This window comes from Castor canadensis, chromosome 2 (assembly GCF_047511655.1).
Source record: "Castor canadensis chromosome 2, mCasCan1.hap1v2, whole genome shotgun sequence".
Classification (NCBI taxonomy): domain Eukaryota; kingdom Metazoa; phylum Chordata; class Mammalia; order Rodentia; family Castoridae; genus Castor; species Castor canadensis.
Genome location: NC_133387.1, coordinates 196360088 through 196378247, shown reverse-complemented (window position 1 = coordinate 196378247; position 18160 = coordinate 196360088). Strand labels below are relative to the sequence as shown.

At 35.4% G+C, this 18160-nt stretch overlaps 1 protein-coding gene across 3 annotated transcripts in view; it reads left to right on the top strand.

Annotated features, from left to right (window-relative positions):
• Dync2h1 (dynein cytoplasmic 2 heavy chain 1) overlaps nucleotides 1–18160 on the top strand; it is a 257221-nt gene that overhangs the window by 135517 nt on the left and 103544 nt on the right. For all 3 annotated transcript variants that reach the window (XM_074066819.1, XM_074066821.1, XM_074066820.1), the window contains 3 exons: nucleotides 15265–15330; nucleotides 16937–16987; nucleotides 17855–17932. In XM_074066819.1, the coding sequence (XP_073922920.1) occupies nucleotides 15265–15330; nucleotides 16937–16987; nucleotides 17855–17932 (195 nt within the window). The remainder of the gene's footprint in view (nucleotides 1–15264; nucleotides 15331–16936; nucleotides 16988–17854; nucleotides 17933–18160) is intronic.

Here is an 18160-nt window from a genome sequence, read left to right as displayed (position 1 = left end):
AAATATTTTCAGAAATTTTAAAGTTTATGGAACTAAAATAGGCAAAACCTTAAAGATTCATTTCCCCCGTCCTCTGACTACTCCTTCATTAAACTAATTTGATTAAGTTTGATTTCTGAGAGTCCACTTCTTCTCTCCTGTTTGTATACATAAGTGCACAGATAGAGGTTTTGAAGTCTTCTTTATTGTGTATTTTGTTCTGTACTTCTCTTTTGTTGTAATAGGTCTTAAAGACCTTCCATGAATATAAATATATTAACATTCTTTTAATGGTTGTGTGGTATTCCATAATATGGGTACACAGGCTGAGTGTCCTTATCTAAAGTGCTTTGGACCACAAACCTTTCCAACTTTGGATTTTTTAGTATTTTGGGATATTTGCATACATAATGAGGTATCTTGGGATGGAACCCAAGTTTGAACATGAAGTTCATCTATATTTCATATTCACCTTGTACATGTAGCCCAAAAGTAATTTTTATGCAATATTTTTAGTATACCTACTTTTGACTATGACTTGTCACATGAGGTCAGTTGTGGAATTTTCAACTTGTGCAGTCATTGGTGCTCAAAAAGTTTGGATTTTGGATGATTTGGGATTTTGGGTTTACAGGTTATTGTTGTTCAACCTATTATACAACTTTATATGCAGTGCTGATAGTAGACATTAGGTTATATTTATGATTATTTATATACATGTACATAATCTAATGTACATATATGTTTTCTTGTCATTATTAATGACTGCAGCGAATATCCTATACAGTGCATTCATCTTTATGTACATGTTGAAGTGAGTTGAGTTATTTCTACTTAGTAGATTTCTGGGTAGAAGAGTATTTGCTGGTCCAATGATTATATGTTCTAAATCTTGTTGAATATTATCAGATTGTCTCCTGCAAAAATTTTATCCAATTAATATTCCCACCCCAGAGTAAATGGTAAAGGTACCTCCTTCCTTGCATACTTACCAACCCTGGATCTTATCATCTTTTTAATTTTTATCAAACTTCAGTTTTGTAAAAAGTATCAGTTTTATATCTTTTCTTTATTGTTTTTAAAGTTTTTTTTTTTTTAAATCTTCCTTCCTTTTCTTGCCATAGTTATTTATTTTCTTGGTATTTTAAGAAGTAAGCTTTTGCTTTTTGTGGCACAAGTCTACTTTATTGTAATCATTGTTTCTATATATTTTTAATCATTGGATTTACTTTTTTAAAAATTTGTTTCTAGATTATTAAATTTGTGAGTAGATTCTAAAAAATGTAGTTTTAATCTTTTTTATTTTCTAGTGAATATAATAAGCCACAAAAAGTCAATTTTGGTCAAAATCAGTAACATATTCAATGCTTTTTAATTCTCTTTCCTAAGAGCTCTACATTAAAATAGGCTGCGGTTCATGAAACTGTCACGTTTAGCTATCCCAGATCCTTTTGGAAAGTGGGTATATAATAAATATTATTCTTCAAAAATGTTTTATCTCTAAAGATAATAAACATTTCCTTCTTATTCATCTAAAGATTATTAGCTTTTCTTATTAGTTTCCTGCTTATTTTGAATGAATACATGTATTTCAGTTTATGTATTCTTATTTTTAGTAATACAAAATCTTTTCTGGTGTGATTGAAATCCTATGTCATATATTTTCTAATATAATTATGGAAGGATAAGTATTTAATGCCCTGATGATTTAACATATCAATAAAATATAGTGAGGGCAATTTCTTTGAAGTTACATTATCTTTCAAAAATACATTTCAGTTAGGTTAAAGGCCGTATTTTGTTACACCAGGAATAGAGGTTGAGAAGCTTAACTTCCTTAATATTTTAGTGGTCAGTTAGGGTTTTTCTTTGTCTAATACCCCTCTATTGTAACAATTGAAAAATCACAAAAATATTTGTGGCTTACACATGTTTTTAATTGATGGTGGAATCTCTGTTTTATAAAATCATTTGTTTGAACAATATTAAACCTATGCTACATGAATTCAGCCTTCCATAGTTTCTGTAGTGAGTAAAGATTCAGAAAGCACATTAATCATAAAGCAATGGAGATATATTTCTTAAGATTCAGCACTATCACCTTACTGAGGATGGAACCAATTTCACATTTTCTGAAAGGCTTTTGGGCTTTTAGCAATCAGTATACCATTAAACTGCCTCCTGCTGATTGTGCTGTTGTGTTGGTGACAGCAATATGACAACAATAGACTCTTGACATAGAGACAGACTAGTGTTATTAGTATGCAGGTCACACTGAGCTGAAACAAGTTGACATGGAACAGAAAATTAGTTGACTTGTTTTGTAGCAGAATCTTAGTCTTTTTTAGTAAACTAAACCAAATAGAGAAAACTGCCTAGCAATTTCATTTAGATTAGTAGCTATGACATTCATTTTTCTTCAAAAGATAGAAAGTTTTTATTTCGGCTCCCTAAGTATTTTAGACAATTACAGGGTCAGTCACATGTTCAGGTCCCCAAACTTAGGCTTATTATAAAGCTGTGTACAGGTGAGTGCCTTTGCTTATCATGTCTTCAGTTTTTGTTTGGAATAGATAAAAATAATGGAAACTGTTGTTGGATTGTTTCCAACTATGATGAGGAAGTGTATCCAAGAGGGCTGGAAGGGAGGATTGGGAGAACCATTTTTGTCTTTCCTCTTTAGGAAATATTATCTCAAGGAGAACTGAAATGGTATGGAAAGGATGTGTGGGCTATGAGGATAAATTTTTCATGCAGATCCCTCAAATATTTTCTATATCACTCACCTCGCTTCCCTTTCCAAATGAATTTGCTCATTGAGTAACAGCAGGTGGATATTGCTTTAAGATAAAGTATTACTGAGGAGGACCGAAAATGGCGACTGGGACACAGGTGCAGACAGCGCGAACTCTGTGAATCAGGGGCCTTGCTGGGACGCTGGAGCCCCGCTTGGTGGAGGTGAAGCACAGGGAGAGTTGGACCTTTGGAACCCTCAACCCCTAGCCCATGGAAGGCTTCTCCACGCCACGACACACTGAGAGAACAGGCGGGCTGCCACCTCCATGCTGCTGCCACCTCCATGCTGCTGTCGCCATCGCCGCCACCACTGCCCGTGGCCTCTGGCTCCAGACGTGCTTGGGAGACCTCTAGCAGACCAAACAGATGAGCGCCAAGTGTCATGCCATATCCCTCAGCCAGCCCTGAGATACACCAGCACGACCCTCCTAGACAGACTGATCCCACCTGCAAAAATAAATGAGTAAAACTGAATAAAACTGAATAAACAATGGCACTGAGAACCAGTGCACAGCAGAGGGGTGGGGGGGTTGCTGAAAGCACACCAGAGAAGGGGGGAGGAGCAAGGAGCCAGACTCACAAAACCGTCAGTAAACAAAGGCAGGAGGGCTGACAGTGGGCAGGTGATAGGTCGCTGCCTGAAGTAGGGAGGTGCGAAGGCGGTAGACTACAAGGCCCAGTCCCTGGGCACCCACAGTCAGATGGCTTTGCAGCACAGTGAACCATCACAACATGCTGACAGCAGCAGCTGGCTGAAGGATCACTGACCTTGCCCTTGCCTCAGGGAAAGGGGGCAAGGCAAAGACACAAGCCCCTATTAAACAAGCACAGAGATAGCCAGCTCCAAAGCAGGACAACTAGTAGACTGCAGAGCTGTCACACCTCACTGCGGGAGAAGCTGACCAAGCAACAGCTGCTGAAAAACAGAAGGAGAAAAAAACAACAGTACACAGAGGCCAACCACCTGGCAAGACTAAGACAGACTTTCTGCTTAAATACCAACACCAGGAGTGGATACTGGAGGAGTAACACCGAACTTAAACTAAGACTGAAATTCTATTGATCCTGAACTTGGAGTTTTTTTTTTGTTTTTGGTTTTTTTGTTTTATCACTGTGAATTAATTAATACTAAATTACACTGAAACCAGGGACAGAAACAGCACATACACAATTAGCTAAAAACCCAATACAGCCACAAAATAAAATTTAACCAAGGCAAAGAAAATAGGTGACTGAAACCACCAACTAGCCTATCAAGAACAGTTACACAATACCAACAGGAATGATGGGAAGAATAAAAAGGGATGGAAACCATTCCCTACCCCAAAAAATAATCTAATACAGGATTCAGAGGGAAATGAAGGAAATGGGTACCCAGTTCTGGACTCCAAAAAAACAAAGATAAATTATGACAAGGAGCCCAACAGTGTCCACAAGAACACCCTTAAAGAAGATAAGTAATCACTGAAAATTTCATAGAGATAATACTAGACATGGTTAACAAAATGTACAGAGGCACTCAAGAAATTCCAAGACAACAAAAACAAAGAATATGAGAAAACACAAAAACAAATAAATGAACTCATAGGAGCCTTAGATAAACACCAAAGTGAAATAGAGAACACTATAAATAGGGAGATAAATTAAACCTGAGATTCATGGGCATTGAAGAAGGAGAAGAGGTGCAAGCAAAAGGAATTTGTAATATGTTCAACAAAACAATAACACAAAATTTCCCAAATCTAGAGAAAACTATGCCCATTCAGGTACAGGAAGCCTCTGGGACACCAAACAGACTTGACCAAAATAGAACTACTCCATGCCATGTTATCATTAAAACAACAAGAACAGAGAATAGAGAAAGAATATTGAATGCCATAAGCGAGAAAAAACAAATAACATACAAAGGTAAACCCATCAAAATCACAGCAGAGTTCTGAACAGAAACCTTAAAAGCAAGAAGAGCATGGAATGAGGTATTCCAGACACTGAATGAAAATAACTTCAACCCTAGGATACTCTACCCAGCAAAACTAGCATTCAAAATAGATGAAGCAATAAAAGTCTTCCATGATAAGCAGAAACTAAAACAATATATGACCATCAAGCCACCACTAGAAAAGATTCTTCAAGGAATTCTGTGCACAGAAAATGAAAGCAAACAAAACCATGAAAGTACAGGCAGTACCAAACCACAGGAGAAGAAAAAGCAAGAAAGTAGAGAGTAACATTGATTCAGCTACACACAATCAAACCCTTAAACAACAAAATCAACTAAATGACAGAAATCACCACATATCTGTCAATGCTAACACTGAATGTTAATGGACTTAATTCCCCCATTGAAACACACCATTTGGCAAACTGGATTAAAAAGGAAGACCCAACAATCTGTTGCTTACAGGAGACCCATCTCATTGACAGAAACAGGCACTGGCTTAAGGCGAAAGGCTGGAAGATGATTTACCAAGCCAATAGCCTCTGAAAACAGGCAGGAGTAGCAGTACTTATCTCAGACAAAATAGACTTTAAACATACATTGATCAAACGAGATAAAGAAGGACATTCCATACTAATAAAAGGGGAAATGCACCAAAAGGAAATAACAATTATCAACCTATATGCACCCAATGTCAGTGCACCCAATTTCATCAAACATACTCTGAAGGACCTAAAAGCATATACAGACTCCAACACAGTGGTTGTGGGAGACTTTAATACCCCCCTATCACCAATAGATAGGTCATCCAAACAAAAAATCAATAAAGAAATTCTAGAACTAAATCACACCATAGATCAAATGGACCTAGCTGATGTCTACAGAATATTTCATTCAACTTCTGCACAATATACATTCTTCTCAGCAGCCCATGGAACCTTCTCCAAAATTGATCATATCTTAGGATACAAAGCAAGCCTCAGCAAATATAAGAAAATAGAAATAATCCCATGTATTCTATCTGATCACAGTGCATTAAAACTAGAAATTAACAACAAAAACAATAGTAAAAAGCATGCAAACAGTTGGAAGCTGAACAACATATCACTCAATGATCAGTGGGTCATTGATGAAATAAAAGAGGAAATTGAAAGGTTCCTGGAAGTGAATGAAAATGAAAACACAACCTACCAGGACCTATGGGACACAGGCAGGCCTAAGAGGAAAGTTTATAGGCATGAGTGCATATATTAAAAGGACAGACAGATCTCAAATCAATGACCTAAAGCTACATCTCAAATTCCTAGAAAAACAAGAACAAGCAAATCCCAAAACAAGCAGGAGGGGAATAATAAAAATAAGGGCTGAAATTGATGAATAGAAACAAAAAAGACCTTATAAAGAATCAATGAAACAAAAAGCTGGTTCTTTGAAAAAATAAATAAGATTGACAGACCCCTGGCAAATCTGACTAAAATGAGGAGAGAAAAAACCCAAATCAGTAAAATCAGAAATACAAAAGGGGAGATAACAACAAAGACCACAGAAATCCAAGAAATCAACAAAGACTATTTGAGAACCTATATTCTAATAAATTTGAAAATGTTGAAGAAATGGAAAGATTTCTAGATACTTATGACCATCCAAAATTGAACCCAGAGGATATTCATCAGCTGAATAGATCTATAACACAAAATGAAATTGAAGCAGCAATAAACACTCTCCCAAACAAGAAATGTCTAGGACCTGATGGATTCTCTGCTGAATTCTATTCAAGCTTTAAAGAAGAACTAATACCAACCCTCCTTAAACTGTTCCACGAAATAGAAAGGGAAGGAACACTGTCTAACTCATTTATGAAGCCAGTATTACACTCATCCCCAAAACAGACAAAGAGACCTCCAAAAAGGAGAACTATAGGCCAATCTCCTTGATGAACATTCATGCAAAAATCCTCAATAAAATAATGGCAAACTGAATTCTTCATCCCAGGGATGCAGGGGTGGTTCAACTTATGCAAATCTATAAATATAATACACCGCATTAATAGAAGCAAAGACAAAAGCCACTTGATCATCTCAGTAGATGCAGAAAAAGCCTTCAACAAGATCCAACACCACTTCTTGATAAATGCTCTAAGAAAACTAGGAATAGAAGGAAAGTACGTCAGCATTGTAATGGCTATATATGACAAATCTACAGCCAACATCATTTTTAATGGTGAAAAACTGAAACCATTTCCTCTAAAATCAGGAATGAGACAAGGGTGCCCACTATCCCTACTACTATTCAACATAGTCCTGGAATTCCTAACCAGAGAAATTAGGCAAGAAGAAGAAATAAAAGGAATACAAATAGGTAAAGAAACTGTCAAAATATCCGTATTTGCCGATGATATGATCTTATACCTAAAGACCCAAAAAACTTGACCCCAAAACTTCTAGACACCATAAACAGCTACAGCAAGGTGGCAGGATACAAAATCAACTTACAAAAATGGTTAACTTTTCTATACACCAATAGTGAACAAACTGAGAATGAATAAATGGAAATAATTCCATTTTCAATAGCCTCAAACAAAATCAAATACTTAGGAGTAAACTTAACAAAGGATATGAATGGCCTCTACAAGGAGGACTGCAAACCCCTGAAGAAAGAGATTGAGGAAGACTACAGAAGGTGGAGAGGTCTCCCATGCTCATTGTTTGGTAGAATCAAAATATAAAAATGACTATACTACCAAAAACAATCTACATGTTTAATGCAATTCCCGTCAAAATCCCAATAACTTTCATCACAGACATTGAAAAATCTACCCTAAAGTTCATTTGGAAACACAAGAGACTGCGAATAGCCAAGGCAATACTCAGCAAAAAGAGCAATGCTGGAGGTATCACAATACCTGACTTCAAACTATATTACAAAACAATAGCAATAAAAACAGCATGGTACTGGCACGAAAACAGACATGAAGACCAGTGGAACAGATTAGAGGACCTGGATATGAATCCACACAGCTATGCCCACCTTATTTTTGACAAAGGTGCCAAAAATATATGATGGAGAAAAGACAGCCTCTTCAACAAATGTTGCTGGGAAAAGTGGTTATCCATCTGCAAAAAACTGAAACTAGATCCATGTTTATCACCCTATACTATTACCAACTCAAAATGGATCAAGGACCTTAATATCAGGCCCAAAACTCCTAAGTTATTACAGGAAAGAGCAGGAAACACTCTGTAAGTAATAGGTATAGGCAAGGACTTCCTCAATAGAACCCCAGCAGCTCAGCAACGAAGAGAAAGGATGGACAAATGGGACTTCATAAAATTAAAAAGCTTCTGCACAACAAAAGAAATGGTCTCTAAACTGAAGAGAACACCCACAGAGTGGGAGAAAATATTTGCCAGCTATTCATCAAAGTATTGATAACCAGAATATACAGGGAACTTAAAAAACTAAACTCTCTCAAAATTAGTGAACCAATAAAGAAATGGGCAAGTGAACTAAACAGAACTTTCTCAAAAGAAGAAGTTCAAATGGCCAAAAAACACATGAAAAAATGCTCACTATCTCTAGCAATAAAGGAAATGCAAATTAAAAACACACTAAGATTCCACCTCACCCCTGTTAGAATAGCCATCATTAGCAACACCACCACCAACAGGTGTTGGCGAGGATGCGGGGAAAAAGGAACCCTCTTACACTGTTGGTGGGAATGTAGACTAGTACAACCACTCTGGAAAAAAATTTGGAGGCTACTTAAAAAGCTAAACATTGATCTACCATTTGATCCAGCAATACCACTCTTGGGGATATACCCAAAAGAATGTGACACAGGTTACTCCAGAGGCACCTGCACACCCATGTTTACTGCAGCACTATTCTCAATAGCCAAGTTATGGAAACAGCCAAGATGCCCCACTACTGACAAATGGATCAAGGAAATGTGGTATCTATACACAATAGAATTTTATGCAGCCATGAAGAAGAACGAAATGTTATCATTTGCTGGTAAATGGATGGAATTGGAGAACATCATTCTGAGTGAGGTTAGCCTGGCCCAAAAGACCAAAAATCATATGTTCCCCCTCATATGTGGACATTAGATCAAGGGCAAACACAACAATGGGATTGGACTTTGAGCACATGATATAAGTGAGAGCACACAAGGGAGGTGTGAGGATAGGTAAGACACCTAAAAAATTAGCTAGCATTTGTTGCCCTTAACGCAGAGAAACTAAAGCAGATAACCTTAAAAGCTACTGAGGCCAATAGGAAAAGGGGACCAGGAACTAGAGAAAAGGTTAGATCAAGAAGAATTAGCCTAGAAGGTAACACACACGCACAGGAAATTAATGTGAGTCAACTCCCTGTATAGCCATCTTTATCTCAACCAGCAAAAACACTTGTTCCTTCCTATTATTGCTTATACTCTCTCTTCAACAAAATTAGAGATAAGGGCAAAATAGTTTCTGCCAGGTATTGAGAGGGTAGGGGGGAGAGGGAGGGGGTGGAGTGGGTGGTAAGGGAGGGGGTAGGGGCAGGGGGGAGAAATGACCCAAGCATTGTGTGCACATATGAATAATAAAACAATTTTAAAAAATGGGAAAAAAAAAAAACACCCACAGGTGTTGGTGAGAATGCAGGGGAAAATGAATGCTCGTACACTGCTGTTGGGAATTCAAGCTAGTGTAACCACTCTGGAAAACAATATGGAGGCTACTTAAAAATCTAAACACACAGATGTGCCATATGATCCAGCAATCCCACTCCTAGGGTTATACCCAAAGGAATGCGACTCAAGTTACTCCAGAGGCACCCGCACAGCCATGTTTATTGCAGTGCTATTCACAATAGCCAAGTTATGGAAACAGCCAAGATGCCCCACTATTGACGAATCGGTTAAGAAAATGTGGTATTTATACACAATGGAATTTTTACTCAGCCATGAAAAAGAATGAAATCTTATCATTCACAAATGAATGGATGGTACTGGAGAACATCATTTTGAGTGAGGTTAACCAGGCTTAGAAGACTAAAAATCGTATGCAGATTTTAGATCTAGGGCAAATACAGCAATGTTGTGGGACTTTGTCACATGACAAGGGGAGAGCACATATGGGAGGTATGAGGATAGGTAGAAAACCCAAAACATGAAATCGTTTAATGTCCCCACTGCAGAGGAGCTAATACAGAAACCTTAAAGCGACAGAGGTCAGTATGGGAAGTGGATCAGGAACTAGGAAAAGGTCAGGTAGAGATGAATCAACTTGGGTTGTAGCACATTTACACATGGAAACAATGCTAGGAATCTCTCTGTATAGCTGTCCTTATCTCAACTAGTAAAAATGCTTTGTCATTCTTATTATGCTTATGTCTTCTCTTCAACAAAATTAGAGAAGGGCAGAACAGGGCCTGCCTGGAAGAGAGGGGAGATGGTAGAGGGGAAGGGGGAGGGGGAGGGGGGCAGAGGAAAGGAATGGCTCAAATAATGTATGTACATGTGAATAAATGAATAAAAAAATTTTTAAAAAGTATTTTAACATTTCATGATAATGTTTATTGTATAAATAATTTAATCTTGATTATGACATGTTTCCTATTAAAATGTGTTTTCTTATATTAAAAATGTAGAAGTTCTCTGTCTTTATAACCTGTTGTTGTTAGAGTAAATCTTTATAAATTTAGGTAATGTTCTTCTGCTTAGATGACTTTGAAACTTTTAGTATTATATCTAGCCTTTTCCCCTTAAAGCATAATTGAATGTGCATGGAATTTCCCATTAAACTGTATGCCTTAGCTTCAAGGCCAAATGTGAGGGTTCAAGATCTATGGTATATTATAACTTTGAGATTAAAGCAGGGCTTTTCTTCCTACGTTAAAATCTACTTTATACTTTTCATTGAACATGCTTTCAAATATGAATACTGTGGGATGGAAATAAAAGGAATGAATTACTTACATTTTCTGCTGGTTTTTAGCCTCTTTGACAATCACAGGATTTATGGAGTATTTTTGAAGTAATTTCCTTTCTAACATTATATATCAGTTTACTGTATATCACTATGTCTTTCTTCCTACTCGAAAATGTTTTAATATCAAAGGAAATTACTGTCTTTTACCTTTTGATAAGTGCTTCCTACGCATTGCCATTTAATGCCTACAACATCCCTTTTATATAGAGGGGGAAACTAAGATTTAGCGCTAAGCCCCTTCCTCTACTCAGAGTTAGAGGATACTGCATTCTGCTTGTTGCTGAAGATTTTTTTATTAATAGGATGCAACCATTGTGACCTTGATATACATAAAATTTATATCACATTAATCCTGGTCTTAATAGTTTACTCTGCATATTTACTAGATCATTGCATGCAATGCTCTGGGAGGTGTGACTGACTTATACCACACAGTGGCTTTCTCTTTGGTTTATCCACTGGTTCATCACCTAGATGATGAGTTGAGATGTTGCTTATTATATATTCCCTTACTATTAAAATATTGTTTTGTAGAACTCAACTATAATGACATATATGACATTAAACTAAAATGATTGAATTTTCTAACCTGATAAGGAAAGTAGATCAATGATTTAGGCACACCAAAATATTTGCTCAGTTTTGAATATTGATAATTAATAATCCTTAAGATAGATTCATTCATTTGTAACTTTACTTCTAATACATTAGTTGGAAAGAATGTGCCCATGTGCTTATACATATGTGCTCTCTCTCTCTGTAAATTGTGCTTTTAGTTTTATACTGGAATCATTGATCTTCCTTAAAACATAATTTTTAAATACTATGACTAAAGGGATTCATTGTTACAGCTAGGCAACCAGAAAGATGGTGAAGGAACTTTCTTCTGCTATTTCCAGCATGGAAGGAGATTGTAGCTGGCGTAGCTTAGGTCGGGTGGCAGCACTGTGTCACTACCTGTGGAGTGATATAATGTGATTGATAACACTATAATTGCATATTTATCCCTAAGGTCAGGTTGTCTTCTGTGACCAGAAAACGAGGAGAATGGTAAATACCCATTCTCATTTATTGGCCATGTTATATGCCAATTTTTGGCAACGTTTTGGAGTTTGATCTCAGTAATAATTAGCAATTGGCTTACAGAGTCCAGTGGTAACCTGAGGATCATAGACTGGCAGAGGCTTTCCTTCTCTCCATTAACACTAGGAAACTGCATTATTTTTTCTCAGTTCAAAGGAAGAAGTGATGGCTGGGAATATGGCTGGCTCAAGAGGTAGAACACTTGCCTAGCAATTTCAAGACCCTGAGGAAATGACTAAAATAAAATATGTGTAACTTTGTGTGTACATATCTGTTAAAAAAATTAAATATGTAATTGAATGATAAAGACTTCAAAGTAATACATTTGTTGTCTTATTTATCTTAATCATTATATTTAACCTATGGGTAAATAAAATACCAGAATTCTCATCTTCTAATATCGAGGAATACTATACATCTCCCGAAAAGATATGCCTTGCTTTTTATAGGACACTAAATCATGTGGTACTTTTCTTTTACATGGTAGTTAGTGGTAACTTTAAAAAAAAAACCCACAATTACTTGTAATTTTCATATTTTGGGGGGTTATTTACATATTTTGCACTCATTGGCATGTTATTGTTGTGAATGAATTTTTAAAAGACTTTTTAAAAGAAGTTTTATGTTCAAAACAAAATTAAGCAGCAGATGTAGATTTCCCATATACTCTGTTCCCCCATGTAGAGCACATCCTCCTGCTGTCAGAGTTCTTCACTAGAGTGGTACATTTGTTACTCTCAACAAACCTGATGATGGATGCATCATCATCAACTGAAATCCATAGTTTTATTAAAGTCCACTTTGGTTGTATGATCTATGGGTTTCGACAAATATAAATTCATGTGCCCACCATTATATTTTCCTACAGAGTGGTTTCACTGCCCTAAAAAATCCTTGACACTCTACCTTTTCATCCTTCCCTACCCTCCTCAACCCCTGGCAACCAATGATCCTTTTACTACAGATTAGCCTTTTCTGAAATGCCATTTAATAGGGATTGTGTAGTATACAGCCTTTTCAGATTGCCTTCTATCATGTAGTAATGTACATCTTAGGCTCCTTTGTGTCTTTTCACAACTTGAAAACTAGCAAGTTCTTTAGCTTTTGGCTTTTCCAGCTTGGCAATGTAAGTGACATATTTTGCACCCAGAATCAGTTCCCCAGTGATGGAAGATCTCACCACGTGTATCATTGTATTTGGTCTTGATAGCTTCCACCAGGTTAGCCAGAACTCTTGTTTTTCTAATTAAACTAGGTGAAGGCAATTGCAGTGCATGTTTTTTCTGTCGACTAAAGGTCCTAGACTGGCCTTCCCCTTGCTGATGCAGTAGGGAACCTCCAACATCTCATGATACATGCTGGAAAAAAGCATATGATAGACTTTGTACATTAGGTCATTTCAGCTTTCCCACATTATAAACACTGCCTTCAATGAATGCCCTTAGTTCTTAGCTAGGAACATATGCATGATCCCTTTACATAAATTCTTAGAAGTGTAATTTCTTGATTTTGGGGCATGTAGAGGCTTATCTCCAAGAATTATTACATCAACTTTATTCTTGCCAGCAATATGTTAGAATTTTAATTCTCTATCATTAATTCTGGATATTTTATAAAGTACTTGGCCTTAATATATTTCTTTTAAATTAGTCCACTTAAATTTTAAGTTACAAGTTATTTGTGTATTTAAGGAAAGAGTCTCCTTTCTTGTCCCCATTCCAACTTAAGTCACCCCTTCCCCCAAAAGTTATATACCCAATATTAAAATTTTGGTTTTATCCTTTGCAAATTTATCTGTGCTTATATCATTATGCAAAATGTGTATAAAAATTTTCATATGTATGGGTTTTTTATTCAATTTTTTTTAACTTCAGTTTTATCTTAACGGGTAATTTCTTTAGTTTTTTCTTTCATCTTGCTTATATTTTACTAATTTTTTTTCTTCATCTGGGTCTAATTTCAATAAGTGTGCTTTTTTCCAGTAGTAGTCTTCTCTTTCTCTAATCTGCTATTTTTGAAATGTTATTTACTTCTGCCGTATGGTTGTTGCTTCCTACATCCTTAACTATTTAATAATACTTGCTAGAGAGTCTCTTTCAGATTGTTCTATTATCTGAAATTCTTGGGGTTTTATTTTTCTTCTTTGATATATCTATTGATGCTTGCTCATGGCAGATTATTTTCTCATGTTGATAAATTTGGACCTTGAATTTCATTGACATTTTATCTCATTAAATCTTTATCTCTTGGTGGACTTGGAATCAGTGTTCTAGGTTATGGGAGTCCCTACCTAAGGGAGGCTTACCTAAACTCTTAGTGTGGAACAGTGGAACCTGTATGGATTCTGTTAGTTAAAGAGTTTTCTTCTCAATCCCATAATTAAAATTTATCCTTAAGTCTATGCTAAGCCTGAGTATAATGTTAAATTGTTCATAGGACACTTGTCTTTCGCCTAGATTCCAGGTGAATTTGTTATCTCCTGAAATCATGGCTATCATAGTTTTCCTTATAGTGCTAACTCTCATAGGACCTGAGTTTTAAATAGAGATTTCATTTTTAATATCCCTTATTATAGCGTCTCTGGTAAGGCGTACCTCTAGACTATCGTAACTGCTGTTTTCCTTCATGGCATCCACAGCTAGTTTTAATACTGCCATTTTGGTATTCCATCATCCATATTGTTGAAACCGAGAGGCCAATTGCTAATTTTCTGTGTTCCCTACAAGTTGGTAATTGTGGTATTCCACAGGCAGAATGTTAATTCTGATTACTATACTTATCTCTTGATATACCCATTTTTGGTTCTGCTTTTGTTTTTTTCCTGTAAGATGTTGGGTCATTTGGTAATTTTTTCTGTCTTAACTAATTAGTTAGTCATGCTTTAAATTTGCTTTTATTCTGTAAGGAATAACACATTGATAGAATTATTTACTATTTGGACTTAGTTGATAGGGCTTCTTATTAAGGGGGAAAATAAAGAATTCACTACAGTTGCCTGTTTAATTTAGGAATTTAGTCAATACTAGGAAGGAGAAAACACTGTAGTTATGATAATTGCATGTAGTCACCTGTATGTTTAAACCTACACAATGATAAATTGAAGATTGCTAATATATGCTGTTGACCTTGTTAGTAATGACTCATTGAAAGCTCACAACTGAATCTTAGCTGGCTAAGTAACTTAGTGTTTTATTTTATTATATATCCTGTTTCACCATTGGCTTTTTCTCTAAAAAATATCACTTATTCTATCCCTCCACTCCTAACTTGGAATTGTTAATTCTATGTAGATGTAGTTTTAATAGTCATTTCTTATATTGATAAAAGTAGGTAATTTAAAGACAATATAGACTTCTATAAACCAATATTTAAGGACTATGCTTTTCTAAAACATAAATTTAGAAAAGGCAAGATGAGGTCTGGGGTCATGGCACAGTGGTATAGAGCCTGCCTAGAAAAGGCAAGATGACATCTGTTATTTTTTTGCAGGCTGACCAGTTGATGTTTGCTTTGCATTTTGTTCGAGGCATGCATCCTGAGCTTTTTCAAGAAAATGTAAGTTGAATTGAGGGATGAAAATTTTAGAGTTACATATAAATTTGATAAGGGTAGATTTTTAGTTAGATTAGAGAATTTTTTAGACTAGAAATTGTGTATCAACTTCTTAGTCCTTTTTACTAAGTTAGAAATTTAGGGTAAGATACCATTTTCCAGTTCTATTCTCCTGTTGGTGATCTCATTTCATATCAATGGCAAGAAAATAATTCTAAGTAGTTTAGCTGCCTCCATTTCTCTGAGCCCAGGCCCTTTAACTCAGGACCCAAGAAAAGTCAGTCTTTTTATTTTCCTGGTCTAATCAGTAGAAGTAATAAATGGAAAATGTGTGAGACAATATGGTAGACAAGTACATTTTTATGACCTCCTCTGTCTGTCAGGAGTCAGCAGGTGAAACAAGAGGGTAGGTAGTTCTCAGAAGCTTCCTGAAACTATAGTGTTATGTTAATCTCTTCATGTATTATAACTTATCTTCTTTATCCATGATTTCATTTCTGGTCTGCCATATAAATCCCTCTGAAACTTCAAAAAGAACCTCATTTGACCTGGAGCTAACTAATTGATCTCTGGTCTGCTTCTAATATAAAAATATTTTTTTTGCAAGTGATTTTTCTCATCATTGTGTGATTGTCATAGGTTAGAATTCAGTAGCCATGAGTCCATGGCAGTGCAGCCTTAACTGTACTTGATCAGGTTTCAATGTTTTCTGGGTTCCCTCATTCAAATAGTTAGAAAGAACATAGGCCATCCACAAATCTATGTTCTTTTTTGTTTTTCCTTAATCCACATATTCTGACTCACTTGTGTAGTTGCTCATGTATTTTTAAAGTTAGCTCCTTTTATTTCTTTTCTCCTATATAATTTTTTAAATGATCTGTGTGTCTCATGTAATATAAGGTCTTATATTCCTTATTTTTTCCTCTTGGACCATAAATTATCATTGGGAGAGTCACATATATTTTAGTAGTAATCATCCCTATTTTACCTATGTGTGGTTGCATAATTCTAATAGAAAGAGCAGCTGGTCAGGATAGATGGAAGAAGGAAGTATATTTCCTTGGTAGTTATTGCATACTGTTCTCGGATTTTTATGTTTGTGGTAGTTCCTATTATTATCTAATTTGGGGAAATCCTAGGACAGAAAGCAATAGATTCTATTAAACTTGATCAGTCTTGATTCTGTGGCTAAAAAGGATTAATGGAAGTCTTACTTCACTCAGTAAGAAAAGATAAGTTAATGGAAATATTTTTCTTAATTTTACCTGACATACACATTTTTTAAATTTTTGGTATACCTTACTGCTTTCATGTGAGTGAGATATAGCATATGAAAGAACAACATGGAAGTTTTAGATGTTGAGTCTAACATATGTAATGTAGTTAGAGCTTTGTTTTAATGAAGTTACTCCTAGTAGATTACATAAATGTCTTGTATTGGTCTATGAACTGATTCTTATGAGCTGTTAATGTCCTAGAAGAAGTGGGAAGGAGTTCCTCTCCCATGTTCTTAGGTACATTGTAAGCCATCTCACAGGGAAGAGAAAACACTTTTATTGACTGGTTGGTATTTTGTGTGTTTTGTGTTCCCCACATTTTTATTCAACAGGAATGGGATACTTTTACGGGCATGGTTGTAGGAGACATGTTGCGGAAAGCTGTAAGTTAAAGTAAAATCTTACTTCATTCTCAGAGAAAACAGTTGCCTGGCTTCATGAAATATAATTTGCTTCAGAGGAGTTTAAAATTATTATTGAAATTTATACTTTTATTAGAGAAGTGTGTCCTGGCCACTGCTGCCCTACTAAAAATGGATTTAATACTAGATATATTTAATATTCAATATTGAAAACATATTCTTTTGAGAATAATGCTAACTACTAAGAAATTAATATAGCTTGTTTTTATCTCAGTATATGTATTTTATTCCAAGAAAAATTTTATAATCCTTATGAAAATAAAACCTTGTATTATAACTAGCAAAATTTAAGTTTAAAAAATTACTTTTTACAATTAGAAGCATAACTCAAGTGGTGTAGCACTTCCCTAACAAGCACAAGACCTCAAGTTTAAACTCCAGTACTGCCAAAAAAATTACCTTTTAAACCTTTTAATAACTTTATTCAAATTCACAGATTTTCCTTTAGTAATTTTCTAGTTGAATAATAGATAATATCCTCCAAATAAGTACACTGAAAATATAAACCAGAACCTAGATTGTATCTGCAAAGCAAGATGTAATTAAAAACAATGTAACTTTTATGGTAGTTTTTTTATGACATTTAAGCTGCTCTAAAGTTTCATGAAAGATTAGGCACAGTGAAAATTAATGCCACACTTAGTCTAAGTGATTCTCTCCATACCTATGTTATATAGACTTTTATCCCACTGGCTCATAAAGTACAAAGAATTATTATGTTGAATGATTATTTTTAAAAAATAATATTCCTAAAATTGCTGGTCAATTGCTATTTTTAAAGTCTGAATTTTACCAAATATTAAGGAAAATAATTACCTTTATTTAAAGGACTCTCAACAAAGAATACGTGATCAACTTCCATCTTGGATAGACCAAGAAAGAAGCTGGGCAGTGGCAACATTAAAGGTATTCCTTTCCTGCTTTGAGGGACATTTTAATTTTAGTATAGTTTGGTCAAGTCAGCTGACATTTTGTAGGCATTGTCTATTCATGTTAAGTGTTGGGTTTTTTTTTCTTGTTCTTTTTCTCTTAAGTGTTGGGTTTTTTTTGTTGTTGTTGATAGCATACAAAATCTCTCAGTTATAAAACACCAAGGATTTATTGTGATTTGTTCTTTAGTCAATATTTAATTTA